Below are 24,071 nucleotides of genomic sequence, written 5' to 3'. Positions count from 1 at the left end.
TAGGAAATCGGCGGCCCTGACTCAAATCTTGTTGAGAGACGTCCTGGAATGATGCTTCCATCCGGGGAAGAAGGGACTTTCCTCAAGAGTCTGCGGTTCCCAACCAGCCTCTATCAAACCACGCTCTACTTGAGACTTCTCGTAATCGGAGAACAGGGGTGTTAGAACATGTTCCGTGTGGTGTACTTGTTTATACTCTCTCAGATTGGCCTTGCTCTCGGTCAGCACTTTTAGACACAAGGAAGGTATATACGGCTCATCCATCAGGTCTTTTACCGGGGTAAAGAACGCCTTGAAGTTGAAGACTATCGCCCCAGATAGAGGCAATCGACGCAGCGTTTGCCAGTCTACGCGAAAGTAAATGTCATCCGGGCAAAGGCCTGGATCCTGTGTTTTCATGCCCTCAAGATGAGGGTGGCCAGGCGGCGTGTACAGGTGTTGACCGACTTCAAACCCCCAGGCTCCTCTCTGCACAGGTTTGCCAGCCGGGAACTTGGTAAAAAACCTGACAACTAGTCAGTCAAGACGTTTGGGATGCCTCCGGTGGCGTTCAACCCACCGGTCCATGCTGAGCTGCATCTTGCTCCTGTAATCGGGCACTGGTCCGTGGATCTCAGCAAGACCCTTGCCCATCTTGACTCCCAAATTCCAACCAGTGGATGCGCAAATAATTCCGGCTCGTAGTTTGTATCTTCCCGTCTTGGGATCCCTTAGCATGATGGCGAAATCCTCGGGAACATTCTCCAACAAGAACTGCAGCCCGTCGGCCCGGTCAACATGATATTGAGTACCTCGGATTCTGTTCACTAATACCCCCTTGATCAGCATAAATTGGTGGGGATACCGGGCACATAGGAATTGAATGACCATCTCCATCAGCTCCCTACATGCGAGCTCCGAGCCTGGCAGGGCTTGCATCACATCTGTCTTGTATTTTTCGACAATGCTCTTACGCAAGCGAATTTGCTCTTCGTAGGTACTCTCTAGCTCAATCCAATAGTCGGGCTCCATCTTCTGAATCGCTGCAAGTAGCGCATTCCCCATCAGCACTGCTCGCCAGGTGTGAAAGTTGAAACATCCATCTCACCCATGGTTTGGTTATATGGCCACCTCAGTGGTCTATATGGTCTTGGCCTTGCCGTCGCAATGTCGAAGTCATTTACGGCATGAGGCAGAGGCACCTCGGACAATGCTGCATAGTTTGGGAAGCTCCCCAAAGACCGTATCTCCCCAACACTGAATCCACTGAACACGATTCTTGATGGTGATGCGAGGCGATAATCTTCCTCGAGGTCCAGGAGTATTTCAGGGTGTTTTGACGGGCTGGTTGAACAGGCGTCTTCTCCTCCCCCGTTGGCCGGCTCGATGCAGGCAAGGAGTTTTCGCTGCGATGGTGGAAAGACATCAGAATAGTCAGTGGACTTTGGCTGAGGTATTGTCCTTGCCGATATCTCAGGCCACAGTAGTTTTTTGAGCGCCGGCAATAGCTTGATGAGGATTCTGCCAAGTACATACGCCGCGGCGGTGCAGGATATGACCACAGCGTTGTGTTTCGCATTGGAAAGGTTTTGTTCCATTATTGCCGTAAAATCTCCCATGGCATGAACTTGAACAAGTGCTTAGTACATTTAGTCTTGAAGAAAAGGAGCGACGGGCGTGGATCAGCACCTGGCCGTTTAAAGTAACTCAAACTCTACAATTACAACCAGCAAACCTACCACTCGCCGAAGCCACGGTGATTCTGATGTTTGCATTTAAGCACCCCAACACGTCCAACATGAAGATGTCCAAGCTTTCCTTCCCCTTGGTTTGGCATCATGTGAATCCACAAACCTGGCAACTTCTCGCGGGGCCTTCCCCATTTGTGTCGATGTGGCTGTCGGCTTTCGGCATTCAAGATCTGGTAGTTTCTCAATCGACCTGCAATTTCGGAACTAACGCCAAACCCCCACCCCCCTACCCCAAAAACAAAACTCGTGGCCTGTAGTGCTTATTTCCAGAGGTCCATATTTGATTGATTTGATACGTCAAGTTCCTCCAGTCACCACTAGTCTAGGGCACCCCCAAATTTTGTTCTTGACATCTCGACAATATCTGCCTACTCTCACTACCCGAGTCAATTGGGCTAATGAGGACCTTGAATTATGCTTTCGGTAGCGATCCGAGTCCACTGACGCCAAAACCTCCATAACGCATCAGGAGGCCTGGAGGCCGGACCTCAAGTGTCCAGATAGATGTGTCTAGTAGATATAGCACGCCTAGTTTACTTTGTTTATATATCCACCGTTTTTACTGAATCCACAGTCAGCTTATTCAGCAAATCGCGTGATTGGTTTAGTGGTAAAATTCTCCGTTGCCATCCGAGCAGCGTCGGGGAGCCCTGGGTTCGATTCCCAGATCACGCAGCTATGCCGTGCCAAGTATCCTCCAATAGTTTGGAGGTTAAATTTTTTTAGCTGCTTATTTTCTGATGTTTTTTTCTTTTATGGCTTGGCAGCTTTTCTCTCTAGTAGGCGAGGCTGTCGCGAGATAGCCTTTGCCGGGCCCGATCGTCACTCGTGGAAATGCCGATGCTCCTGGGCATGTCGAGTATGCCTCTCTCGCTTATTCTTGTTCAAGACTTGACAGCTATATATGGCATTGGTCATGTGTACAGAGGCATCAGAGTCGGCTTGATGCTATGAGAATGGCTGAGGATATAGCAAACGGATATGGAAAGCCCATCCTCTGTTGCCCGGTTCGACACATTTCACAACACGCGGCGGCGTAGGATAGACAGGCCACGTCTCATTTGCTAATGATGAGCCATGTGCTTTTGCATCGGCTTTGTGCTCTCTGAACAGCTGTCCAAGCTAGTGAGCCTTTGTGGGAAAACACGGCCCCTAGATCGAGAGAATGTGTTGGAGTAGGGTTAGGGTTTATACTGCTCCGATTAAACGCGCTAAAATACTGCTCCCATTAGAGATTCTCGTTAGAGTAATATATATGGCTTTTATTTAATCTCAATATTCATGAAAACAGGTCCTTTATTATAGCATGATCGCCCTAGCACGTTGCGGCAATGACCTTCGACGAGTCGAGGGGCCAACGACTTAGTATAAAGACATACCCGCCTCCAAAGAATCCCCAGCCAAGAACTGTGACGAGAGGCGGGCTTCGACAATGGATTCTCGAGGGGCAGAAATCAGGCAAGGACTTGGTGCTTGCCGACCTCCGCCGCGAACATCACGAGGTCATTGAAACTTCAAGTTCTAGACCTTCGATAAACCTCGTGGTTGTCCGTCATCCGACATATTCTGGGGCAAAAAAATCCAAGGCACGATCAACCTCCCGGCACAGAGAGTATACCCGTCCATTCCAAGCCTGTATACGCTACTGAAGGCAGCAGGAGTTAAGAAAGTCCTATGGACCTGCAGCATGTGAATGTCCACCGAATACTAAGCTCCTGCAAAAGCCAAGCTAACTTTCAACAGCCACGTCTCGCAAGAGAGGCAACTGTGTGGTCGGATGGTTCGACGACTTCGTCAGAGAGAAGGGTGATTGGGAAATCAAGAGCTACACGCTTATCGAAGCACTTCTTGGCTGGGCTACCGCTGGCAAGAACTCTACTGAGCTGATGGAAGAGTATGACGAGGAGGTGTGGCATGGAGATGATTCCAGCCATCGATCCGCAGTTTAGTCATGCTCTCGGCGGCTCAGTCGTTTGGTAGTTCGGAACGAGTTTGAAGCATATACACCGGATTCTAAATGGGCAATGCACCGCTTAAAAGTAGATGACGATCATGTGAAGAGCCAACTAGGAAGTGGCACCTAGCTACTGTCGATGTTAGGAACAGTTTGTGGGACCTTGGCACTGAAGTGATGGCTGTATTTCCTGGTGAGCGTCTCAACTGCTCACTTAGATGCCTGGAAGCGCTCTAATAAGAGTCAAGTCGATCCGTCGATCCGTCGATCCCGCTGTTATTACGTGCATTCCTGGGCGGCCGCAGGCTAACTCATGCAGCTGACCTCGGCTACATCTATGGCTCCAATCATTATACAAAGAGAAAATGCGCCGCAACAGCACCAATAATGACCAACAACAGCGGTGTATACTTGTTGGTAAACTTGTAGACAACCCCCAAGGAAAGCATGTACAAAACTGCTGCCGGGCCGACCTGCGCCGTTGTAACAATCATGTCATCCACGGCCTTGTTCTTCACTTTCTCAAGGGAGCCCTCGATACTGGCTTTCAGGATTTGCGCAGCCATGATTGCTATGACACCAATAACTGAACCACACAGACCGTCGAAGAAGCTGGCGAGCAGCTATTTCGAGTTAGCAGGGTTTTAAAGAATTTTAATGGGCAGCTGAAAGAGTCTGGTCGGTTTTTTCCAACCTTGTTTCGCACTAATTTCTCTAATAATTCGTGGCCCGCAATGGTAAAGAGAAAACAAGGGAAAAAATCCCCAGCGTGATGACAATAACTCCCGCAAACGCTCTGCCAACGGAGCCCTGAGTGTAAGCACCCTGGAAACCCACAAAGGTTACAAAAATGACTAATAGTGTGCTAGCAGGATATTCCCAATAGTAATTCCATTAATGAAGACGCTCTGGGGGAGCTACGCTCCTATTAGGACTAGAGTGTAAAAACGGGTACCCGTAGGCACTCGTAGATATTTAAGTTTTTCTTAGGTTATTTATAGGTTACTTGTTTTATTATATAAGTAATTTAAGTATACTTTAAGTAATCTAATATAAAGATAAGTGTAATGGTGGCTTAGGTTCTAAGGTATAGCAGGTCTATTTCTTAGGAAGTAAGTTAGGTTAAATACTATAAAGTAGCTTTTAAGTAGTATTATAATAAGGCTATTAAAAGTATAACTCTTAATAGTAAAACTATTACTTAGATTAATTAATAGAGAACTAGATTATTTAGCTATAGAAATACCTTCTCCTTAAGTACTTGTTTATCTCTTTATTATAGTTTTAAATTAATTAGCTTAATTATTAATCCCTTTAAACCTTAATTAACTAGCTTAAGGTTTAGTTAGTTTAATTCTTTTTAATTAATATATTTAAATATTAACCTCTTTAATTACCTCTTAGATTACGTGGCTAGTTACGTGCTCTTACCTTCTTCTTATACCTACGAGTTATACTTATTTTAGCTAGTATAATTTTATTTTATATCTTATATAGTATATTTCGTAATATTATACCTCTTCTTTATTAGTCTTATTTTTAAGGCTATTAAAATAGGCTAGCTTAAGTGTTATACGTTTTCTTTCTTCTATTATTATATGCTATTATATTAACTAATTATATCTTAAAATAATAGTTTAAAGCTTTATTTACTTCTTCTCTTTACTAAAATAACCTTCTTTTTATAATAATTAATAATTTATCTTTATTCTTTATAAAAGCTTATACTTATTACGCTTATATAGGACTTTCTTAATGTAAAGCCTTTATTTTTAATTTAAGTTATTATATAAAGTGTATAGCAAATAAGTAAAAGAATTATAATATTATAGGGGTAACCTTTTAATAGCTTTATAGTATTATAAATTAATATTATAAGCTTAAGAGAGAGCTTAAAGAAGCTAAGAAGCGTGTCTTAGCTAAGAATTAAAAGGTCTTATATTTATAAAAATAAAAGAAATTATAGTTTAAGAAAATAATACGTGTAATTACACGTAATATTAATAACGTTAAAGAGTTAAAACGTGTAAAACGTAAGAAAGTAAAATAGCTTTAAAAGATTATAAAGGTTCTTTTTACTTCTTTTAAAGATTTAAATCCTATTTTAGTTTATTTCTTAGATATTAAATTTAATATTAAGTTATTAAATAATACTTAAAAGATTAATTAAGATACGTTTCTTAGAAATAAAACTATTTAAGTAACGTTAAGTAATTCGTAAGATTTTTAGCTAGTTTTTAGGTGTTTTTAAAGTTTAAATATCCCTTTTATTTAACGAGATAATAATAATTCTTTATGTCTTCTTATACTTTAAGTATTCGTTTAACTTTATATTTATTAGTATCTTTTATTATAATATTTATAGTAATTATAAATTTATCTAATACTTTCTTTAATAGTAATATATAAAATATAAAATAAATTCTTATTTTATCTAGTAATAATAGTTTATAGTTAGTATTTAAGATTTTTCGTTTAATAAGAAATAATCTAATTTTCTTTTAGTTAAGTTTATTACTAGGTTATTTTATTTTAATGTTTTTATGAATAAGATATACTTTATATCTCTTCTCTAGGATTAGCACTAATAATCTCTTTTTATTCGCGTAATACTTTATTTAATTCTATAAAAATATCTATTTCTATTATAAGTGTTTTTATATTTTTATTATTATTACTATATACACTATAGCTACTAGTGCGTTTACATTTCGTGTCGCGTATATCTTAATAATAGGGTTAAATTTATAGTTTACCCTAAAAAATAATATCTTTATATTATTAATTTTAAAGCTATTATAAGCCTATTATACTAGTAATAGCTATTCTACCTAATTGTTCTATTAGTAATTAATATAGCTTTATAAATATTATTTAAGTATTTAATTTAAGATTTCTATTTATTTATTTAATTATAAGTGGAATACTATTAATAAGTTTTATTTAATCTTTATAGTTTTTATAAGATATTTTTAAAAGTTTAAGGTAAATAATTTATCGCGATTTAATATAAGCTTTATTAGTAATTTATATTATATAATAACTATTTTAAAGAATATATACGTTAAGTTCTTAGTATTACTTAATCCCTTATATAGAATGTAATAGGCGTATTTTATAAGTTTATTTATAATAATTAAAATACTATTATAAGCTACTTTTACTATAGGTTCTTTTAACTTTAATAGTTTAAGAATAAAGTCTATTATAATAGTTTACTATACTCTTTTAAGTGGTAATATTAGTTATAATTCTTTATATAGTGCGTATTACGCTAATTTTACTTTATTACACGTGTTATATTTCTTAATAACTTCTTATATTATTTTTTTACTTTTTAAAAAGTTATATAATCTTCTTAGCCTATTAATTGTTTTTCTTATACCTTAATATTTATGTAATAGGTGCTTATATATTTCCTTAATAAGCTATTCTTAAAGTATACTAGGAATATACTATCGTTTATTATATAAGAAGGTCTTACCTTTCTTAAATAAATGCGTTTTGATTTTTTAATTATTTAAATAATTATTATTATTAATATATAATATAATCTAATATATTTATATTTTATTTAGCTTAACTTACTAGGTTCTATTAATTTCTTAGGTACCTAGTATAAGGTTTCTATTTTTAATAGCGCGTAATAAGGGTATATTACTTACTTACTTATTTAATTTTAAGTTCTCTTTTTAGTTAAGCGCGTTTACTCTTTTATTTTTAAATTCTTTATAATATATAATCTTAAAGTTATAATTTATAAGAGTTTTATAATATTTAATCTATTATTTATTTAAATTCTTTATAGTTAAAAATAATATAAGATTCTTATAGTTAATATAAACCTTAATTTAATACTTTACTTTTATAAGATAATATCTTTATTCTTTAAAGCACTTAATAATAGCTATAAGTTCTTTATTATAAATTCTATAATTAAGTTTAAGTTCGTAGAGTTTCTTTAAAAAGAATATAATTAAGTGTAATTTTTCTTAGTTATCTTATTATTTAAGCTATTCGCCTAGTATAAAGTTTAAGGCGTTTATTTTAAGCTTATAAGGTTTATTTTAATTAAGTGCTTTTAATATAAATTCTAACGTAATTAAATCTTTTATTTTTTAGAATACTATAGCTTTTAATTCGTTCTATTAAAAGCTAACTTCTTTTTTTATTAGGTTTATAAGAGGTTATAAAATATCTTTATATTCGCTTAAAAACTTATAGTAAAAGTTTATAAATGCTATAAATTCTTTAACTTCTTTTAAATTTTTTAGTGTAAGCTATTTCTTAATAGTTTTAATCTTATTTAAGCTTATTTATATTTCTTTATATATAAGTATATACCTTAAAAAGTGTATAGTATTTTAGTAGAACTAGTATTTTAAGGCTTTAATTAAGAGTTTATTATTCTATAGAGTTTATAGTACCTTATATACATGTTATTTATATTTCTTAAGGGTATTTAAGTAAATAAAAATGTTATTAAGGAATATAACTATAAATACTTCTAGTTATTTTTATAAGATTATATTAATTATTCTTTAAAAGGTTATTAGTACGTTAATAAGCCTAAAAGGTATTACTAGATATTTATAGTATTCTCTACTAGTTTAAAATACTATTATTTACTTATAGCCTTCTTTTATTCGTATAAGATTATAGGCTTCTTTTAAGTTAAGTGTAATAAACTATTTAGCTTTTTTAACTTTATCTTTAATTTCTATTATAAGTAATAATAGGTATTAATTCTTAATTATAATCTTATTTAAGTGTTAGTAATTAATATATAATTATAGTTTTTTATTCTTCTTTAATATCTATAGGATTAAGTATTTTACTAAAAACTTTAATAGTCTTATATATCTCTTTTATAGTATATTCTTTAAATACTTCTTAAGTGTCTTATCTTACTTAAGGTTTTAAGAATAAATTTTATTAAACGTTAATTTAATATTAAATTAAAGTTTAATCTTATAATTCTAGTGTAAATACTCTAATAGTTTTATTTTTAGCTCTTTACTAAATAGCTTATTATACTTTAAGTATTTCTTAGGAATCTCCGTTATCTTAGCTTTAAGCTCTCTAATAATTACGTATATTTTTAAAGGCCTATTATAGTTTAAATAAGGTACTTTTTATAGGCTACTCTTTACTTTATAACTATATTCTAGTAAATTCTATTAAAGTTAACTAGTTCTTTAATTAACTTATAAATTACTCGCTTATAATTAAGGTATTCTTAATATAATATTATATTTTAAGATTACTATAATATTTAATGTAACTTAGTATTTTATACCTTATATATTAATAAAAAGCTACGTAACTTTTATATTAATTACCTTTTAGCTATACTTTACTATAATTTCTTTTATAGTTATAAGTTAATAGAGCTTATCTTTAAGTGTTTAAGGTAATTATAATCTATTAACGAGATTTAATAAGATAAAATTTTCTTATACTCTACTATTAATTATTACCTAGATCTTTTATCCTATTATAATTATATTAATTATAAGGTATATTATACTATTAATATTTATAGTATATAAAAACCTATTAGATCTTTATTAAGGAATTAATCTTAATTATAATAATAGCTATTATTTCCTAATTTATTATTTCTCTCCTCTTATTATTTAGCGCGTATCTTTAAGCGCTATTATTAGTAATTATTCTTTAACGTATTATTAGAGCTTTCTTAGTAATTACTTAATCTACTATTTATAATAATTAAACTTAAGCTAAGCGAGTTACTTATAGTTATATAATTCCCTTTCTTCTTATATTATAAGGTTATAGCTTAGGTAGTATATACGTTATTCTTAGTATAATATAACTTCTCGTTTAATATCTTTAAATCGGTTTATTATAATTTTAATTATATTATAAGGGTTATTCTTCTTCCCTTTTATTCTTATAAAAACTATCTATTACTTTACTTACTATTAAGGTACGTATAGTAATTATTATTATAATAAAAGGTTTAATTAAGGAGTTTATATTTAATTTTAAGTTTATTTTTTTTAATTAAATAATTCTCTTTTTCTTAGATTTATTCTAGTAAAGGTTTACTTTTTAGTAAGGGTATTTAATATTCCTAAAAGTTATTAGGTATTAGTTAGGTTTTAAATTTTTAATCTTTATTTAAATTAATATTATTTATTAATGTAAAGCTTTCTTTATTACTTATTATATTAAGATTTTATGTAAGTAAGTCTTCTTAGTTTTTAGTATAAAGCTTTTTACCTTTAGAAATTAGCTTTTATAGCTTCTTTAAGGCTTTATATTTATTTATAAAGTATTTAGTCTTACTATAATTATAATAAGTCTTCCCTCTTTTCTTATTTATAGCATTAAGTTTTATAGGTCTAATATAGTACCTATATACTATTAATATTTAGCGTAGCTTATTACTATTAGGTTTATTAAATCTAATATATAATTTAAATTTCCTATAACTTTTTTCGTAATATTACTTATATAAACGGTTATTTATCTTAATAACTATTTTAATAAAGTTATTAAATAACTTAAGATAATCTTCTTAATAAATATTATTCTTTACTTCTTCTTTAAGTTCTTAATAAAAGACTTTTATTTTAGGTTTAGTATTCTAGTTAAGTTTTATTATAATATATTTAAATTCCCTAGTATAATAAGCTATAAATTCGATTTACTTAAGTTAAGTAAGCTATTATATAGCTTCTTTATACTTATTAGGGTTTTTAAATATAGTAAGAAGTTATTCTTTAAAGGTTTTATAATTAAAGAAGATATAAATAACTTTTACTTTAACTTTAACACTATATTTAAGATATATACGAAGAGTTAATTTCTATTATTCTATTACTTTCTTAATTAAGAGGTTACTAATATAAAGAATCTGTAACTTAAGTATTATATAAATTTTTTTATTAACTTATAAGTAAGCTTAAGCTTATATAAGAAAGTTTCTTATATTACCCTTATAACTATTATATAATTTAAGCTTAAGGAATTTTAGTATATTATTATTATTAATAAAGAATATAAGTGTAAGATTTTAAACTATTATAAATTTCTCTTCTTATATTTTAAGTTTTTTATAAAGATTATTCTATTAATTAAGAAGCTATTAATTCTACTTCTTAAGCTTAATAATCTTATTATAAAGGTACTTTATTATCTTCTTAAGGTTAATAGTCTTTTCGCTTAAAGTAAATATCTTAAAAGTTATTATTACTTAAAGTTTTAAGGTAACTTATTAAATAGAATTAATTAAAATATAATAATAGCTTAGGTTTTAAGGTATAATAGGTTTATTTCTTAGAAAGTAAGTTAAATTAAATATTATAAAGTAGCTTTTAAGTAATATTATAATAAGGCTATTAAGAGTATAACTTTTAATAATAAAACTATTACTTAAATTAATTAATAAAGAACTAGACTATTTAGCTATAAAAATACCTTCTTCTTAAGTACTCGTTTATCTCTTTATTATAGTTTTAAATTAATTAGCTTAACTATTAATCCCTTTAAACCTTAATTAATTAACTTAAGGTTCAGTTAATTTAATTCTCTTTAATTAATATATTTAAATATTAACCTCTTTAATCGCCTCTTAGATTACGTAGCTAGTCACGTGCCTTTATCTTCTTCTTATACCTACGGGTCGTGCCTATCCTAGCTAGTACGGTCCCGTCCCGTGTCTTGTATAGTATCGTTCGTAATAATAAGTATCTTATAAATACTTATAAACGTATAATAATATAATATAATAATATAAATTAATTTTTTTAAATTAATTATAATAATTAATATTAATTCTTTAATATTTAATTATATTTATAATAAGTTTTAAGTTTAAAGTATAAAGTAAGTTATATAAGTTTTATTTAAGTACTTAAAAATACTTAATATTCTTAATAAATAATTATAAGTATCTTATTTTCCCTTATAAATTTATTTAAGTCTTTTTTTCTTACCTATACCTACTTAAAGCTCACGGGTAAGCAACTCACACGAGTACCCGTAGACCTTTTACACCCTAATCAGGACAGCCTTAACTTGCACAAATGGTATGGCGGTGTAGGCGCCGCCAAATGACAGCGTGCCAGCAACCAGACCCAGCAAGAAGAGATGGATCAGTGACGGCGTCCGAGCGATGCCAAGGGCCAGGGATACGGGCGATGGGACACCACGGAAGACGACGTAGAGTGCAAAGCCCGCGTACTGCAAGATGAAGAGCGCGGCCGCGGGGATCCAGAGCCGCCGAGATATGAAGGTATAGATGACGCCGTAGAGACCGAGAGATATGAAGCTATGGGGGTTTGCTCGAGTCAGTCCGAATGGGTTACCCGTAGAAAGGCATCTACCGTTTGCTCTTTGATCGCTCAATGGAGAGAGGAAAACTGACATGTTTATGCGAAGCGCGCCATTGACTGCTGTGCAGATGGCCGCAATTACCAGAAACGGGTCGATTTTCTTGGTGTCATGCTTCCTCACTGGGTGGTCTGCGATCTTGTGGGTTGCTCGCGAGATCTGGACCAGAGCCAAATGATTAGACATGTCCTCAAAACGGGACAGAGAACCTACCATGGCCGCGACGACGGGTTACAGAGCCCGAAATGAGGCATTAAAGTACTTGTTCTCAAATCCGGCCGACGAATAGAGGTAGCTCGCCAGGAGCATTAAAACGAAACCGGGCAGGATGAAGGCAATTCCGGCAATCATCCCACCTATCCTCCCCGCGGATAGGCAGCCAAAAATCATGCACAACTCGACAGCCTCAGGTCCGGGGAGGATCTGATAGACAGAGAAGACGGGTTGGAAGCGTAGGAGGCTAATCCACTTGTCCTGAACTACTAGCCTTTCCTTAATCAAGGCGATCTGCGCAACGGGACCGCCCCGGGCGAAGAGCCCAAAGTTGTAGAAAAAGAACCAGAAGAGATTCAACTACGGCAAGTGAGGCACGTTGGAGTTGTCGTCGAGTCCAAGGTCATGATTATAGCAAGATGCAGGAGAGACTGGTCCTGCACTGCTTAGGTCCTGGGATTCCTCATCCGGCTTCATGGCAGCCGAGGACGCGGTTGCAGCCGGTCCCGACGGTGTGGAATCGGCAGCAATTAAAGAGGCCTATGTTGTGGACTAATTGATAAATGATCATGTTAAGAGATTATAGCTGCTGCCATTGCTCGAATCGGTTTCTTATATTACGCTGAGGTCGTTGTTGCTTGACTTGTCAGACAACTTGGCGCAAGGAGATGTCACACGAAAAAATACCAAAAAACGGGCGTGGCCACGCCACGGTATTTTATGTGTTATACCCCCTTATATCCCTTGCGACAGGAGACGATGGACGGACCGGAAAGCATTGATTGGCCAGCTGATCTGGCCTCATTGGGAAGAGACGGACAGCTCCGATGTAATTGGCCATGGCTATCGAAAAGACGTCAAAGCCCGTATTGAAACTGCTAGCCATTGTTTCTCCCCGCGGTTCTCCGTACAATGGTGACACCAAGATGGACTTGTCCGATTGCATTGGCTGAACGGTGCTCCTAATTTCTGTCGCAGAGGATATAAGGGGGTATAACACACAAAATACTGTGGCGTGGCCACGCCCATTTTTGTGTGACAATTTCAGCCATCCGGCCCCCGGGATCGTGACGAAGCATCCCCGCCAAGGCCCGGCGGCACCGCAGCTTCAGCGCCAATAATATTGCCCGAGTCCCGGGACTCTCACGTTTCTCCTACATTCAACCTCCCCATTTCCTCCTAGTATGAACAAAGCAAAGGTGAGTGGCATATAATTGTGCTCAAGCACACCGACTCACATCGCGCAGGACCAGAAGCGTGCCCTCCGCCAGAGATAACAAGCGAAGGCATCGCCAACGGCATAAAGAATACGTAGCCGACCTCGAGCGGAGACTGGCTGAAACACGCAAACGTCGTGTCCATAACCAAGCAAGTCCAGGCGGCAGCACGGCAAGTTAGCTGGGAGGACCGACAGTTGAGGCACATCCTCCGTGCCCAAGGACTAGACGACGATGCAATTCATTCCCTGAATCGGGAGAACCTGACCAACTCGCTCGACAAGACGTACTCAAGAAGCCCTGTGATGTCATCGCCGAAAACGTAGAGTGCAGGTTCGGGCCGTCTAATAACAATTCACCCGGAAAAGCCAGTGCCGAGAAAATCTTGCCTTGCTCAATGCTCACAAACAGCATGTACTGAGCAGACATCACAAAATGTTGCGAATGCTCCGCCTTGCAAGCTTACGATTCTCAAAGTCAATCCTAATGCCGGCATCACGCAGGTGCCAGACGCGGCCGACGAGCGGCAGGAATGTCAAGGGCCAGGTGGCGCCGAGTGTTTGCAAGCCCGAAAGATGCTGATGCGCTTTGCCACCACTGAGGATAAGCTCGATGGAATTGCCAGCGCTCTAGAGAAGGGTTGTGTTGAGAAGGGGACAGGCAGGGATTGTCGGGTCAAGAATGATGCAATTTGGAAAGTCCTGGATCGGTGTTGTGGCTAATTGACTGATTCATCCATCCTGTTCGAATATGTAACCAGAAATAATAATCAGTCAAGGGCGGTTGAGTTTTCTCAGCTGCCAGCGAAGAATGGCATGTTGTTTGTCAGTGGGCTCGAGACTCGAGAATCGAATGGGCAGTAGCTAAGGCTTACACTCTTGAATAAAAGCAGCGGGCAAAAATTCGTCAAAGCAAGTCAAGATGGGGTCTGTCGACGGAATATAAGGGGATATAGTCGTCTGGCTGCCCAATTAGAGCGCATCGAATTCTTTGTGACACGGAATAGTACCCTTCAAACGACTACAGACGGTGGCCACACCACATCAGCTTCAGAGCCAGGTCGCCATCAACGGCAATCTATGTGACACAAAACGAGTTTTTCATCACTCATGTTTACTAAAAGTGTGACTGTGGCTCAACAAGCTTTTGCCAGTTGCAATCTCTAGTTCACACTACATGATGCCGGTACTAAATGTGTCTGCATATCAATTTTCTGTCAAGAAACAAGACCAGAAAAGCAGGGGTACGAAAGCAAAAATCTAGCACATAAATCGATATCCCTACTATTTGCAGTTTGTGTAGGAGTCTCTAGAGGGACAACTAGCATGAATGAGAGACGCGATAAACAGAAAGGACCCTCGGTAATAAAACGACATTGCACTTTGTCAATAGCTTTCATCTACTGGCCGTACAAGCCATAGATGACTCTTGACGACGGTATTCTGCTACTCTACGTAAACGAATCCGTCGAAAACACAAATGTGTCACGTCTATAATAAAAGCCGAGTATTGAAAGGGCTATCTCTGTAATATACATGTGATGGCCACTCCTTAAGTACGTATTATTATATATCAAGAGTGCAGAGACCAAAACGCACCAATTTCATAAAACAGCGCGTCTTCTTCTCGCCCTCGCCATTCATGGCCGTCATCCCAATCCCCTCGTCATCCTTGAGCACTCCCACTAAAACGCTCTACCCTTGAGCATCCCCTTCTCGCGCCAAGTCAAACTCCGCCTCAGTTTCGCCGGCGCAGACTCTCCGTCCGTCTCCTTCCTCGCATCGCTGATAATGGCCCACTCGGCCACCGTGGCCCCCGTGCCATTTTTAGCGTCAATGTCTCTTTGGCCGAGACCTTGGTTCCCGGTAATCAGCAGCGTCGCGTACCGGGCTGCGGGCACGGGCTCGCCAAGTGTGATGTTGGTCGTGTTGCCCAACGGAATGGCAATGGCATCCAGATTGGTAGTTTGGGCACTGTACGGGTTGGACAGCTCGATACCCGCCAAGTGCGACACGACTGTATAGTTGGCAGTCTCGGCGGACGATGCCACGTCCACCTCGGCAAAGCTGGCGATGGTGGAGTTGTGGAAGACGACGGTGGCATTTACCGGCGGCGCCTGGGCCCAGTTGAAGTGGAGGCTTGAGACCATGGTGCCAACCTCTTCCTGCGCGAGCATCACGGTGACGGAACTGAGGTTGGCGGCGTACCACGGCTGCCATTTCGTGGACGTGGCGCCGTCGACGGCTCCGATGGGGAACTGGCCGGGCCTGTATCTGCCGGGCGATTCGGCGGATTTGCACTGGAGGAGGTTGCCGGGAGTGGTGTTGATGCGGCCAATGTCGCGGTTGGGCACGACGGCCGTGCCATTCACGGATAAGTGGTATGCGGTTGCGTTGCCCTCGGCGCCCACGTCAATCGTGATGGTCTTGTTGGCGAAGCGCTGGTCCGCCGAAGCCAGCGGCTGGACGTGACTGGCCCGCCGCACCGTCGTGTGTGTCGCGTTGGATGAGGCGGTGAATGGCCAGCCGCGCCAGTAAAAGGTTCGGTAGCTGAGGTGCGAGATCTGTGGCGGCAGATTGGGGTTGATGTGAAGGACATCGTCGGGGAGCAGCCGCAGCCCCAGATACCCAAACACTCCGACCTGATTTGCACCGCCGTGGCCGGTGAGGAAGGGGTACGCGGGATGGGTGCCGCCGTTGGTGGTGGCATTGTCAATCAGTTGCTCTGACAGTTGGTAGAAGGGTGCGCGTGCATACGGCTTGTACGAATACTGCGAGTAGGTGTATGCTGAACAGCCAGAGGGCGAGACGTCGTTTGCAATGATGGAAAAGAATGCCCACGTCATGGCGGGGCCATCTGGCGATTGTTTGTTTGCGTACTGTCGCATGACTATTAGCCTTGATAGGGTTCATTGGGGTGAAACAGAGCTGCTGTTCTACTCACGTAGTCTAAATCATTGAGCGACTCCTGGGTGGTGTAGTTTGTTGTGTAGGAAAGCGGAAACGTGTTCAATATGACATCCGCCTGCTTCACCGCGGCACTTCCGTTCATGGTGGTGAACTCGAGCGTGACATTGTTCTCCCGGAGGAAGAGCACGTTGGTGGCCATGGAATCCCATGTTGCGTTCTTCTCCTGCCCAAATTGTTCCCGGAACGTGTTGGCAGTCTGCAGCGTTTCGGCAATCAGAGGCATCGTGTAGCCACCTGCGTCGACGTGGTTTGCATACTCATCCTGCCCATCATTGGTTAGCGGAACAACAGGAATAGTTGTTTCGAAAGACAAAATCACTCACGGGGTCCGTCATGTTCTTAACAGTCCAAGATGAGCCATTGGGTGCGAGGAGGTTTGAAAAGAGCGTCGCGACGGAGTCATACACTGGAAACAGGGAATCTTGAAAGTAACGGGTGTCACCCGTCGCGACGAGTTGGTTGACAAACGATATGCCAATGTCTCCATTCAGATGGTACTGGTAGTCCCAGCAGGGACCGGTGGCGGTGCAATTGCCAAAACGACCACTCGTCCAGGGGAATACGGCCGCATCTTTGGAAAAGACGGTCTTGTTCTGAGAGCTGGTGTAGCTCGTCTGAGCATTCGCTTTGGCTTGGGCATACTTGTTGACGCGATAGTTGGTAATCCGCTCGGCAGACTTGGGGTGCGACACCACAAGCCCTGGTTGCATAAACAGATCGGCATCCCAAAAGATGAGACCGGCGTACGAGTCCGAGACCAGGCCTCCAACCGAGATGCTGTCCACATTGACGGGGGCGTCCTTGACCAGGTCTTGGGCGTTTGGTCCGACTGTACTCTGCAGCAGGTAGTACGTGTTGGCAACCGCGATGATGGCCGAGTCAATAATGTAGCTGTCTTGGGGTAGGGTTCCGTTCCTGGGGTCAGCATAGCTGTCGACCGAGTGGTCGGGCATCACGTCGTTCCACTCCTCAACGTGAGAACGTAGAGACTTGTAAAAGCCCTGGGACAAGGCCGACGACGCGGCATTCTTGGCAACCTGCTGAGGGTCGTCAAAGGCATCTCCGGACGCCGCGCCGACCCATTTTGTGATTCTCACAGCCTTGCCGGCGGAGAATGTGACGGGGACGGCCTGGGCAATAGAAGACTCGTTCTTGCGGATATATGGCTTGTTGCTGACAAGAGTCTTGTGGCCAATGTCAACGTCGTCGGAGCCCGTCATGTTGGCGTAAATGTACGCAGTCACATTTGCGGTGCCAGTGGGCCGAACAGCCGAGTAGATGGCGCCAGCATCCTCGCCAGACTTGACAAAGTCGGTTCGAACAGCGGAATAGCCATCAAGGACATTGACAACCGTGGCATTCGAGTCCACCGACGGGACAATCTCCAGATGCACAACCGCCTGGTTGATGTGAAGCTTGTTTGTGAACATCAGGTACCGGATATCGTAGGAGCCATTGTTGGCGGCAGACGGGGACCACGTGTACGACCAGCTGAGGACGCCGGCTTTGAAGTCGTATGTTGAGCGAAAGTTGGCCACGGTCTTGTTGTCGACCGTGGAGTCGAGGTAGACGCCGTTGCCAAGGTCGAGCACCAGACCGCTCCAGTGAGGCACGCCACTTATGACGCTCTCATAGCCGTACTGCAGCAGCCAGCCAAAGTTGGTGCCGTTGGTGTCGGGTTGGGCGTTCCAGAAACCAGCAATGGTGGCAAAGGACTGACGCCTGGAGAAGAGCGGCCAGCCGTCGATCAGGTCGCCGCCCTCGTCCTCGGAGTCGAGCTCAAAGAATGGGCCGACGCTGGCAACGCTGATGCCAAAGTAGCCATTGGCAACAGAGCCTCGTGACTGATAACGGCCTTGCTCAAGGGTGGTGGTGCTGAGGAGCCAGTTCTCGTCATCCCAAGTGACGCCGGCAAAGTCAGTCTTGTACACGGTTGTGCCGTTGCGGCCACTGTCAAGCCCACTGCCACTGTATCGCGCCAGACATTTGGCGACGCGGTCTCTGGCGCTGCAAAGACCGAGAGTCGCGGCTATGACGGCCGCCTTGATGGGCTGCCGAGTTTTGTGTCAGGGGGAGAAACAGCGTCACATGTTCCAAGGTGGACTCACAGTCGCGCGCATGTTGCGAGTCCCGCAGGTCAATCAAGGCAACGAGGGTTGTTTCTCTTTACACTAGACGCGGTGGAACTTGACGGTTTGAAACAACTAACTAGCACTTGAGACAAAGAAGCAAATGCCACCGGGACAACGAGGCAACGGGTCCTTGGCAGGATTTGTATTCCAGCAGAATCTCGTTTTATACCCGTCAACGACAAACTAGACGAGCCACTCGACGGCCAACAAGCACGAACAATGTGGTTCTCAAGCAGGAAATGGCTAACGGGCCGACTGGTAACTAGTCATCTTGTGGCGGCAAGAATCCTTGGTTTATCAACCCGGTCCGCGCAGCTCAGCCCCACAATGCTAACCGTGAGCAAATCTCCGTCATGTCTGGTTAGACATTTGATGGCTTTTAGCCCGGCGGCACTCTGGAGTTGTCCATTGACGTGCCGGTGTCGTCGTCATGTTGGTCCGGTTCAATCGAGAGGGGCGGCCTCGTCCGGGCCTCTGGAGGCTGTAGGGCATCAAGAAAGATACACATGTATCGACACGAAGAGAAAGACAAGACAAGTAGTAACCTGGCTTATGAACAGCCCCCGCGGCTCTCGAACTGCTGGTTCAAGTTGCGCCAAAGCACACATGGTTGGGATACCATCAAGGTCATCTGGAATTGTCTCGCCCAGATTTTCGCATCAAGTTTATGACGTGCTCGTCGGGCATGAGCAATATTACCGACAGCGGTCTCGAATTTCCGCTCGCTTCATAACCAACAGTCTCGTCATGGTTGTCCCGGAGCCCACCGGCGCCCCCGCCAACCGCCTCCAACGTCATCAATGTCTGGTTCAATGTTCCATAATGCGGGGAAAGTATGGAGTCTGGGGAGGCAACCCAATTGACTTTGGCCAGGTCTAGCCCGGCTTCCATGAAGACCAGTGCAGTCCCTTTATGCGCACTCCGAAGGCTCCCGGCGCCGTTTCCGGTTTGGAAGCCGTCATGGAATACCTGCCGGCGCATTGCAGTTCCGTAATGTGATCCGCCGCGTTGCCACCCAGCCAAGCTAGCTACGCCCGCCATGCAAGCCAATTCGTCGTCCACCCTGCCAACCTGGATATCCAGCCAAGTTGGTCATGTGCCCGATGTTTCGTCTTGGTCGTCGATAGTATCCCGTGCCATGACTCGTGTCGATATATTACACGCCCTCTCTCGGCTCCATCACGGCCCAGCCATCCTGGATAATACAGTAACCCAGGTCTATAACGATATCTTCGTGAGGCTTTTTTCGTCGTTATCAGGCGACTATCATTAAGGTGCGACTATTATGGGGCTTGTACCTTTGACTAAATTTACTAGGTAAATATATGCAATAATATTAAAAGGTATATATACAGGGTTATGTTTTTTTAACCGCGTCACGAGCTTCCTGCCAGTCGTGCCAAAGCCGCTGTTGAAGCCGCTGTTGAAGCTGTTGAAGCTTATCGCGGCCCTCGTCAACGCGGGCAAAAAAGGGCTCAATTCAAGACGTATCGCGTGCCACAGCTAAAAGAGCCTCGCGGCGGTCATCCCAATCCTTTAGCTGGCGTTTACAGCTTTACATATTGCTAAGCAGCTTTAATTTTCCCTGCCTATTGGTGCGTGCATGTGGTGTTGAAGGAAGAAAAACGCGTTAAAGGCTGCATGGTGACTAAGCCTGAGGCTAACGATATCGCAAGTACCCCGACTATTCACGATTTACTAGGGAAAAACCGAATATCGCTCAGATACAGCATCGTTATAGACATGGTTTACTGTAGTGGACATCTGGAGGCCTTTCCAACTTGTCCAGTTCTGCATTACGTGAACATGCTCCCAACTCCCCACAAACAAGAGCCAGCCATGGGACATGATGATGCCTATTCGGGCCTTTGCAGAGCCATCTCTGATTTGATACCATTACCACCCGTGCGCCCATGCCAACGGTAGTCGCGCCGCTCCGCCGAGGTCGTTAAGCCACCCTGCAACCACCTTGCAGCCTTGATCATCTTTCTCTCAAACCCCTACGGGGCCGGGGCCCTACCCACTCACTACAGGGTAATGCAACTCTCGGCTGGCCGACTATCATTTTGACCACGTCTAGTCTTCCTGACCTGGAAATCTGGACGTGAAGAGACTGTCCACGAGTGGCCGAGGTGGAAGACTGACTTGCGTCCATCAACTCCTTCAGGAGTGTCAGTGGCCCCTCGGTTCTGCCTTTTGATTCCAGACGTCGCATGTACGCCATGGCATCTAGCGACTTTGAAACAGTACTCCGTACACCTGATGGCACAATAGAATGTTTTAAAAGTACAACGCAATACATTCCTTTCAGACAATGGTGGTAAATAGACTACAAAAGAATATCTAAATGGCCCGTCCTATCGACACATCCCCTCGGAGCTTCAAGTCCATCTCTTGCTCATTTAACAGCGGTCTGATTGTAGTACAAGTCGCACGCATGAGGGTGCTGCAAGCAATACTTGGGTGCCAGAGGAGCAGCCCCAATGCCATTGGCAACAAGGTACTCCCTAAAGTTGAGAATACGTTGCGTCAAGTAAGTCGTTCGCTTTAACCCAGTCTTGGGGTCCTTGTTGCCAGACCAAACCAACTCGGCGAGTGCAGCGGCTCGGGGCCACATCTTGGAGCTGATGACGGCGTCGTCGACTTGCTCGGACCACAACGGCGCGGCGGCACCAATGATGTGCTTGGCTTGCTCAGACGTGAGGTTCGCGGTGAAGTCGTAGTCGTAAATGCGCTGCCACGTCTTGTACGGCGCACACCAGGAGCCGCCAGGGCCGCCGTAGTTGAAGGAGAAGGTCGCACCGGTAGCATCAGGATTCGATTGGGGAGAGTTGTAACGAGCATCGTTGGTCACGTACCCGCCGTTGCCACAATCGAGATACATAAAGTCGGCGCTCGACACAATCACGTCGTAGCCGGCCTTTGTGAGCTTGTCGATGTTGGCAACGCCGTTGTTCCAGGACTGCATGATGACGCTCTTTGAGACATTGTTAGCCTGGGCGTCGGGAGAGAGGACCACGTCCTCCCACATGATCAGCCGGCGGTCCTTCTTGCCGCTGTTCTCCTCCGACATGAACAATGGGTATGCGTGATCGATCCAGTACTGGTTGAGGTCAAAGTAAGTGCGCCCGGGGTCGGCGGCGAACCAATCCCTGATGCCCTTGCTAAAGTTGAAGCAGCCAATCTGGAGCTCGTCACCTCCAACGTGGAAGAAGTCGTCCGAGAACTTCTTGGACAGCTCCGAGTAGACTTTGCCGACAACTTCGTACGTCTTGGGGTTCATGACATCCAGCTGTCCAGGGTTGGGCTGCACGGCGGTGTGCAAGGGCCAGTTGTCGTTGGACCACCAGCTATTCTGGCACGTCACAATGTCCTTGTCGATTTGCTGCCATCCAGAGGCAGAGTGGCCCGGCATGTCTATTTCGGGAATGACGCGCACGCCACGGGCGCGAGCATACGAGATGATATCCCGCACATCCTTTGCCGAGTAGCTCTCGCGGCCAGAGTAGGCATCCTTGGTCACCTGAGGGTAGGTCTCGAGGTGGATGGGCCAAGACTGGGCGTCGGTGATGTGCCAGTGGAGGATATTCATCTTGGACAAGGCAAGCCCGTCAATCTGTTCCTTGATCTTGTTGGCGGAAATGAAGTTTCGGCCCGTGTCGATCATGACACCTCGGTAGGGGTAGTTGGGGTGATCCTCGATGGTGACGGGCTGCTCAACAATCAGGGACCCGCCGTCAAAGATGACGAGTTGCTGGAATGTGGTGAAGGCATGAAGAGCACCCCAGACCGTCTTTGCCGTGATTCCCACCGTCGAAGACGAAGCAGACACGGTGAGGGTATAGCTCTCGTCGACGCCGTGCTTCAAGTCGGCGGACCAGTCGGCAACCTGTACATTGATCTCGTTGAGCCAGCCGCTGCCCGTGTTTCGCTTCGATTTGGTGCTGCTGCTGTTGCTGGCAGCGGTGGGGAAAGGGTCGAACTTGGGGATGGGCTGCTCGATGGCCTGCGGCACCCATCGTAGCGACGTGATGGCCTGGGAGGCGCGACTCCAAGCATCCGAGACGAGTTGGGTGTTGGACTTGGACGTGCGATTCGAATTGGTACGCAGGTTTAGCCAGCCGACATTTTGGGGACCAGAGTCGCCCCAAGTCACCTCTTGCGGCGCAGGAAGCGGGTTCACCTTGACGGTGACGGCAGAGCTCAACTCTACCGTCGCCAAGGCGATGAGAAGGGCAGACGTGTGGAAGCGCATGTTGAATCGAGTTTTGCCAACGGATTGTGACGTGGTGTCAAGGTGAGAGTTGATGATGGTGCCTTGGAAACCCGTACACAATCAAAGGTGCCGAACAAAGGGCACACACGGACCGTGAATCACGAGCTTGGAGAGAGCTGCTGGTGTTGCAAAACATGAAAGGACGGACGTGCGGATGGAGGGGCCAACTCGGTGCCTTTTGTAGGAAATGGAGATTGGATCCCAGGTCTCGCGTCGAAAGCCAGCTGCCCGCGTCTTTGAGACATCTGGACATTCATTGGATTGGGTCACGGGGGCTGTGTCCAGGGACCTCAGAGGCGAACATTTCCAGTCGTGATGACAGAAAGGTTGGATGGGGATGGAAGCTGGGGAAGAAGCTTGGAAATGTAACCCCACCATAAATAAGTTCCTTGATATGCAGGCCACCAACATGAGCCAAGACAGATTGACCATGTGCGGACCTGACTCTTTCGGCCAAGCGTGGCAGCCGATTCCAGACGCCTTCTTTCTGATGCAATACCAACATTCAACCAACAAGGTGAGGCAGAGCTGAATGGGGCCCTTGCGCGCCTGCAATCAAAGCGAATGCATGGAAAACCCTCGGTTCCAATGCGTCTTTTGACCCCACGATTTGGAGCCACGAGAAGGAGACGATGAGCACCTTGAGGGGGCAAAATATATTGGAGGACGGGGTCGACGCAATGCAACCCAACAAATTGATTGCAACCGACCAGGGGGGCCATGAGAAGGGCAGCACCCGCCACTGAGTGCGCCAATTTACGGGTTATCGCATGTTTCATGCGCGGGCTTGGCATTGGCACAAGGCTGAGGGACGTTTGTTCACACTGGAGTGGCCGCTCCCTGACGGGTAGATATCAATCAGACCGATGTCCGTCTTCTGTTCTTTGATGGCTGCACCCAGTGCCTTGATCAAATAAAGCCACAGCAGCCGCTGTCTGGTCAAGTCTGGTCTGGTGTCGCCCCAGGTCACCATTTCCCCAGTCGATCAATACCGAGTCCTCAACATCTTTGCCCCAAACACATGGTGCTTCATCTTCACCATTCCAACACATTCCGCCCGTACAAACAATCGGACTCGGTCCTCCTTCTCCCACAGCAATCCGCTGACGGTCCTACGCCTCAACCGCGGCTTGACATGGCTGTGGCTTCAGCAGCCCAGGCCGCTGGATGCCTTCAATGTTGCCTCCACAGCTGAGTGATGCATCTACGCAATTCC

General features: G+C 42.9%; 6 protein-coding genes and 1 non-coding gene across 8 annotated transcripts; 2 read left to right on the top strand and 5 right to left on the bottom strand.

The window, feature by feature from the left end:
* Positions 1-21: 21 nt before the first annotated feature.
* J3458_017757 (uncharacterized protein) lies at positions 22-1,577 on the bottom strand (the record flags this gene model as incomplete). The annotated part of the gene is made up of 3 exons (XM_066121126.1): positions 22-505; positions 560-1,022; positions 1,088-1,577. 3 exons carry the CDS (start codon positions 1,575-1,577, stop codon positions 22-24), a joined length of 1,437 nt encoding a protein of 478 aa, XP_065973883.1.
* Positions 1,578-2,323: 746 nt separating this feature from the next.
* Positions 2,324-2,405, top strand: J3458_017756. The gene has a single exon. It is a non-coding gene; the product is annotated as a tRNA-Gly (tRNA).
* A 656-nt stretch (positions 2,406-3,061) lies between these two features.
* On the top strand, positions 3,062-3,679 carry J3458_017755 (uncharacterized protein; the record flags this gene model as incomplete). Its single annotated transcript, XM_066121125.1, has 2 exons — positions 3,062-3,365; positions 3,474-3,679. 2 exons carry the CDS (start codon positions 3,062-3,064, stop codon positions 3,677-3,679), a joined length of 510 nt encoding a protein of 169 aa, XP_065973882.1.
* Positions 3,680-4,034: 355 nt separating this feature from the next.
* J3458_017754 (uncharacterized protein) lies at positions 4,035-4,250 on the bottom strand (the record flags this gene model as incomplete). The annotated part of the gene is made up of 1 exon (XM_066121124.1): positions 4,035-4,250. The coding sequence occupies one exon, from the start codon at positions 4,248-4,250 to the stop codon at positions 4,035-4,037; it is 216 nt and encodes a 71-aa protein (XP_065973881.1).
* A 7,456-nt stretch (positions 4,251-11,706) lies between these two features.
* Positions 11,707-12,264, bottom strand: J3458_017753 (uncharacterized protein; the record flags this gene model as incomplete). Its single annotated transcript, XM_007814433.2, has 1 exon — positions 11,707-12,264. The coding sequence occupies one exon, from the start codon at positions 12,262-12,264 to the stop codon at positions 11,707-11,709; it is 558 nt and encodes a 185-aa protein (XP_007812624.2).
* Positions 12,265-14,835: 2,571 nt separating this feature from the next.
* On the bottom strand, positions 14,836-18,712 carry ATH1_1 (alpha,alpha-trehalase ath1). Of its 2 annotated transcripts, XM_007814432.2 has the most exons (4): positions 18,556-18,712; positions 16,771-18,498; positions 16,422-16,709; positions 14,836-16,356 (listed from the first exon to the last, which is right to left on the bottom strand). In XM_007814432.2, the coding sequence occupies exons 1-4, from the start codon at positions 18,565-18,567 to the stop codon at positions 15,163-15,165; spliced, it is 3,222 nt and encodes a 1,073-aa protein (XP_007812623.1). In that variant the 5' UTR covers positions 18,568-18,712; the 3' UTR covers positions 14,836-15,162. The 2 variants fall into 2 exon arrangements, with proteins under 2 accessions (XP_007812623.1, XP_065973880.1); XM_066121123.1 differs by having other exon boundaries at positions 16,771-18,712.
* Positions 18,713-20,728: 2,016 nt separating this feature from the next.
* HEX1_1 (woronin body major protein) lies at positions 20,729-23,185 on the bottom strand. The gene has a single exon (XM_007814431.2). The coding sequence runs from the start codon at positions 22,832-22,834 to the stop codon at positions 20,978-20,980; it is 1,857 nt and encodes a 618-aa protein (XP_007812622.2). The 5' UTR covers positions 22,835-23,185; the 3' UTR covers positions 20,729-20,977.
* Between the last annotated feature and the right edge of the window lie 886 nt (positions 23,186-24,071).

The sequence above is a fragment of the Metarhizium acridum genome (assembly GCF_019434415.1).
Source record: "Metarhizium acridum strain ARSEF 324 chromosome Unknown scaffold_443, whole genome shotgun sequence".
Lineage (NCBI taxonomy): Eukaryota > Fungi > Ascomycota > Sordariomycetes > Hypocreales > Clavicipitaceae > Metarhizium > Metarhizium acridum.
The sequence above is the reverse complement of the archived record's forward strand: the minus strand, read 5'-3'. Positions and strand labels throughout refer to the sequence as shown.